The sequence below is a fragment of the Rhincodon typus genome, chromosome 16 (genome assembly GCF_021869965.1).
Source record: "Rhincodon typus isolate 14 chromosome 16, sRhiTyp1.1, whole genome shotgun sequence".
Classification (NCBI taxonomy): domain Eukaryota; kingdom Metazoa; phylum Chordata; class Chondrichthyes; order Orectolobiformes; family Rhincodontidae; genus Rhincodon; species Rhincodon typus.
The window spans coordinates 39339601-39345600 of NC_063347.1; the positions used below are offsets into that span (position 1 = coordinate 39339601).

Genomic DNA, 6000 nt, shown 5'->3' on the forward strand with positions numbered 1-6000 from the left:
ACCAGATTATTTCACAAGCTTAGTACTACATTTGACAGCGAGACGAAACACATACCTTCTCTATCATTAAGATCACTAATACTTACATCACAGGCCCAACTCCTCCCCGCATCAGTTCATCTGTTGCTCAAAATATCAAGCCAGAGTTAACTAATACAACACTATACTGGTCAGCCTTGCATTTTTTCCAACCTCTATAAACTCTATTTTCCATATTCTAACTCACACCAAATCCTGTTCATCGAAACTTCATATTTGCTGACTTTTATCCAAATCAAATTTAAAATTCTCACCCTTGTTTTCAAAATGTTTCATAACCTACGCATTCCAATCTCTGTAATTTATTAGGACCTAGAGCCATGCAAAATCACTGTGTTCGTCCATTTCTGATCTCAAATGTTACCCAATTTTAATCACTGTATCCTCAGCTACTTAAATTCCCTGCCTTTCTGCTTTGCTCCTTCTTAAGATGTATGTATACACGACCCTCTATATCCAATCTGTTGTAACGTCTCCACATATATTTCAATGTCTGATTTTAATAGTGCTCCCCCAAAGTGACTTTGGACCTTTGCTACATTAACGCCACTACTTACATATTATTGATACACTGAAACAAAAACAATCTTTTCCACTTCCCAAACGACAAACTTACCAGGACTGGAGAGGACTCTTGTGCTCTCCTTCAGCTAACAGCGCCTTTTTGTCCAATTTACAGTGGCCTCCAATTTCACCTTCCTGAAGGAAATCTTCCTTATATCTGTTGAGGCAAGACCCGCACTCTTTCTTTACAAGATTTTTAATATTACAGTTCTTACATTTTAAATGTAACAATGTTAGGATAATATTGTAAACAGCAGCGATTTAACTTTCCAGATCTCAGAGGGAAAAAACAATGAAACTGGTGCATGAAACATACTGGTCCAACTAATAGAAACGTAGAAAACGTGAGAAGGAGAAGTCCATTTTGCCATTCAAGATGGTCTTTATCTCAACACCATACGCTGCTCTCTTCCTCCCCATTACCTTTAGCATATTGAAATCTGTTTTCTGAAATATTTTTAGTGATCATTTTTCAACAGCCTTCTGTGGTAGAGAATTCCACAGGTTCATCAGTGGAGAAATTTCTCTTCCTCTCAGTCTGAAACAGCCTTCTCCATATAATTATATTGTGACATCGTGTTCTGGAACCCCACTACCACTGGTCCCACCACCAGCAGCTGGGCGAGCATCAACTCTGCGTCCAGTATGTCCAGCCCTGTCAGAGGTTTATATGTTCAAGGCCTCTCGCGATGAAGGACACCGCAACATTTGTGTTCCTAACTGCTTGCTGTACCTGCATGCTAGCTTTCAGTGGCCAGTGTAACCCGCACATCCAGGTCCCACTATACATCAACATTTCCGAATCCATCACTATTTAAATAATACTTGACCATTCTGTTTGTCCAACCAAATTTATTAGCTTTCAACATCATTAATTTCTCCAGCTTTTGTTTTTCATCAAAACTAATTTCGTACGATTCTTCTTTCCCAAACAAAACCTGTGCTTTCCAGCATTTCTGGGAAGTTACTTGCACCTTTTTCTGTGAAGACAGAACAAAGAGCACTTGAAGTGTCATAATATTCAAGGCTATGAGCCTAGTACGGGAAAGTGGGACTAGTGCAGATAATAGGTCATTACATGGGCTGATGGGCCTCTTCTGTAGTGTATGATTCTATGAAAAAGTAATTATTTAATTGCTCTGCCCATTTCCTTGATCTCCATTATCAATTCTCCAGTTTCAGACTGTAAGGAGTCTACATTTGTCTTCACTAATCCTTTTCTTCTTACATATCTATAAAAAGAAATTTACTTGTGGATTGCTGGCTGGGCCAGCATTTATTGTCCCTAACTGTTTGGAAGACAGTTAAGAGTGAACTACATTATTGTGGATCTAGAGTTACACATAGACCAGACCAGGTAAGGATAGCAGATTTCTTTCTCTAAAAGGACATTGGTTAACCAGATGTGTTTTTTACTACAATAATGCACAATGGTTACACAATTGCCATTAGGCTAGTTTTTCATTCCCGCTTATTACCTGCCGTGGAGGGATTGAAACTACATCCACAACTAGGGGTTCTTAGTAAGTGACAATATCACTGTGCCACCACATCTCCATACAGTATGTTTCCTTCTTCTCTCATTAATACACTTAATGTCAGTATTAAGACACTCATACTCTCTTAATTAGCATATTTACAGATGACAACAAAGGTCAATTATGACGACTGTGTTAATTTCTAAGTATTACTCATTTTTAACTGTTTTTTTTCACCCTCTGGGATCACTTGAGATTTAATTTTTAGGAGAGCTCAAAAATTAGTACTCCAAATTAATATCATGATCTGACAAGACACTTGCAATTTGACATATGATTAACAGTAAGCAAAACCTAAGTGGTATTCTATACTCAGCACAGGAAGATTTTGAAGAACACTGCAAGGCCAGGGACATACACATCTTGCAAAACTTTGCAGCAGGATTTCACAATTCCCACTGATCATCAGAACAAATTGTCAAATTGATAGGTTGGAATCTAGCATCAGCTATTCACAGTCAGATTTGCTGAGGGATGGTCCTTTACAATCAGGACAGGTACAAACATGGAGTAAAATTATAGACAGCCCACTATCAGCGAGAAAACAAGACCAAAACCTTCCTTGAGGAGTTTGAGGAAGGCTGTGTTTGCTGATACCATGGAGCATGTAGTAGACTTCACTGAGACATTTACGAATACACTCTGCCAGGTGTCAAAGTGTCACACTGGTTAACTTAAATTAGGCTCCCAGTGCACTGTGGAAGTCGGGTCTAGATATGTTAGTGAAGTGTTCTGATTCTCTAAAATGGGACACTCACACAGTATAAAATGGCAATAGATGGATCTTAGACAAGCTGTGGTCGCATTATCATAACTCTCAACTTCCACCCATCAGGGTTCGGTGGTGGTGGGGCTGGGGAGACTCAGATCTATTGACTGCCATCATAGCTACGTTTCCAGTTATTTTCAGAAGCACGGTTTTTGATTCCATGTGGACCATTCATTTATTTTACCACATTAGTATCCCAGGAAAAAGGTTTCACCTGAAGAGTCTGCTATTTACCACAAAGAAGATAATTAAAAGCAGAGACCTATCTGTGCTTCTTCTTAGGTTTCTCAAATCGATGTAAAGATTTGTAGCTCTGCAATAGCGAGTGTATTTTGAACACATTAAGGATGAATCTCCCTGAAATAAAATCCAAGAGGAATTAAATTCGTCAAAACCAATCGAAATTTGGAAAGTAATTGTGAATAGAATGACCAGAGTTAATTTTAAAGTAATCTCTAATTTCCCAAAAGCTTACTGGTTTGGCTGGTTCACAGAGGGTTTGCATCTCTTTTAGCATTTCTTTTACATATCCAAAGTCAGCTTGTTTCCAGAAAATATCCTGTGCTACTTCTATTGTGTTGGCCCTGTTACAACGATATAAAATGAAATCTTGGAAAGCTAGTCAGTGTACAAATAAAAATATAGAAAGAGAGAGAGAAAAACATAGAGAAACAAAAGAATGACTTGCATATTGTCTCAAAATATGTCACAAAGAACTTTACAGTAGTGACTATCCTGTATTAAATTGACTTTAAAGGAGGGAACATGGCAGCCAATAATGCACACAGCAAATTGCCACAAACAGTAATGTGAAAATGACCTGATAATCAGAGTTTTTTGATGATGCTGATTGAGGGATAAATGACAGCCAGAATATCAGGGATAACTCCTCAACTCTCCTTTGAAATAGGGCCATGGGATTTGTTACAGGCATCCCATTAACATTTCACTTGAGAGAAGGCATCTCAAACACTGCAGCATTCCTGCAATATTGAATACGCATGTTAGGATTTGAACATGTAATCTTGTGACTCAGAGGCAATAGCACTACCAACTGAGTCAGAAATCACACACCAGGTTTATTTGAAATCACAAGCTTTTGCAGCATAGCCCCTTCATCATGTTAAGTGAGAGAGAGGCACACAGAATACAGAATTTATAGGCAGAGAGATCAAAAGATCATTCAAATGGTGTAAGTGCAGTATCGAATAATAAGTCTCTGCAGGTGATCGAAAGTCTCAGATGGAGTGAGTAAAGCGTCAACAGTTGAATAACAAGCGAAGGGATCCTAAAATCTAATTAAGAGAGGCAGAGAGATAGTTACAAAAAGTTAAAAGTAAGGTGGTGGTGAAGACAAACCAAATGACTGGAATAACATGGTAAATATAAGAGTCGAATGCCGAGGGTCTAACCAAAGTAATAAGTAATCCAAAACTGTACAAACTGGTTAAGGTAAAGAGACCATAGCAAGTTATCAAGGTGGTGGTGGTGGTGTCGAAACAGGACAGAAAGGAAGATTTTATAGATACAGAACAGTGAGTTGGGGTCACCTGAAGCACGACATGAACCCAAGGTTACAGTTGAGGCTGTCTTCATGGGTACGGAACTTGGTAATCAGTCTCTGCTCGGCAATTCTGCGTGTTGTGTATCTCAAAGTCTGCCTTGGAGGACACTTATCCGAAGATCGGAGGCTGAATGTCCTTGACCGCTGAAGTGTTCCCCAATTGGGAGGGAACATTCCTGTTTGACAATTATTGCATGGTGTCCATTCATCCATTGTCGTAGTGTCTGCATTGTCTCGCCAATATACCATGTCTCATGGCATCCTTTCCTGCTGCGTATGAGAGAGACAACATTAGCTGAGTCACATGAGTATCTGCCATGTACGTGGTGGGTGGTGTTCCCACGTGTGATGGTAGTATCCATGTCGATGATCTGACATGTCTTGCAGAGGTTGAAGTGACAGGATTGTGTGGTTCTGGTCGATGTTGTCCTGAAGACTGAGTAGTTTGCTGCAAACAATGGTCTGTGTAAGGTTTGGCAGTTGTTTGAAGGCAAGAGAAACGGAGGCATAGGGAAGATCTTGGCAAGATGCTCATCATCATTATGAGGTCTTGAAAGCTGCGAAGAACATGACGTAGTTTCTTCGCTCCGGGGAAGTTCTGGACAACAAAGGGGACTCTATCGGTCGAATCCATGTGTCTGTCCTCTGAAGAGGTCGCTGCAGATTTTCACTGTGACACGCTGGAACTGGCGGTCGATGAGTTGAGCATCCTATCCCATCCTTATGAGGTCATCCTTCAAAATATTTAGGTGTCCATCGCATTCCTTCTCATCAGAACAGATCCTCTGAATGCGCAGGGTTTGTCTGTATGGGATGGCTTTTTACAAAAATGTTTGGAGTGGAAGCTAGAGAATTGCAGCATTGTGAGGTTATTCGTGGGCTTGCAGTAGTTTGTACAGTTTTGAATTACTTATGTCTTTGGTTTGACCTGCGGCATGAGACTCTTATACCTATCATGTTATTCCAGTCATTCAGTTTGTCTCCAGCACCACCTTACTCCTAATTTTTTGTAATTATCTCTCAGCCTTGTTTAATTGGATTATAGGTTATCCCTTTGCTGGTTATCCAGCTGTTGACACTTTACTCACTGTCTAACACTCTTGGTCACCCACAGAGACATGATCTCTCTGCCTATAAACTCTGTGTCTGTGTGCTCTTCTTCTTTCTCACTGCACCTGACGAAGAGGCTGCACTCCAAAAGCTTATGATTTCAAATAAACCTGTTGGACTATAACCTGGTGTCGTGTGACTTCTGACTTTGACCACCCCAGTCCAAAACTGGCACCTCCACATCATGACTACCCACGGAGTTATGAGTGACAACAAAGAGGTTTGGTTGCACTCAACAAATCAATGCACCTTTGCCTTAGTTTCTACTGTTTAGCATGCCAAGAACTTGGGATAAAAATGTGCAGTGTTGAATACAAAAATATTGCACAATTAAAACCAAAATCAAGTTTGATCTCTGAGATAGTAAGAACTGCCGATGCTGGAGTCAGAGATAACACAGTGTGGAGCTGGAGGAA

The 6000-nt window shown here is 40.0% G+C and overlaps 1 protein-coding gene across 1 annotated transcript in view; it reads right to left on the bottom strand.

The window, feature by feature from the left end:
• eogt (EGF domain-specific O-linked N-acetylglucosamine (GlcNAc) transferase) overlaps positions 1 to 6000 on the bottom strand; it is a 63444-nt gene that overhangs the window by 42561 nt on the left and 14883 nt on the right. The window contains exons 2-4 of the mRNA XM_048606737.1: positions 3386 to 3494; positions 3173 to 3267; positions 656 to 760 (exon numbers count right to left, since the gene is read on the bottom strand). Coding sequence (XP_048462694.1) covers positions 656 to 760; positions 3173 to 3267; positions 3386 to 3494 — 309 coding nt within the window. The remainder of the gene's footprint in view (positions 1 to 655; positions 761 to 3172; positions 3268 to 3385; positions 3495 to 6000) is intronic.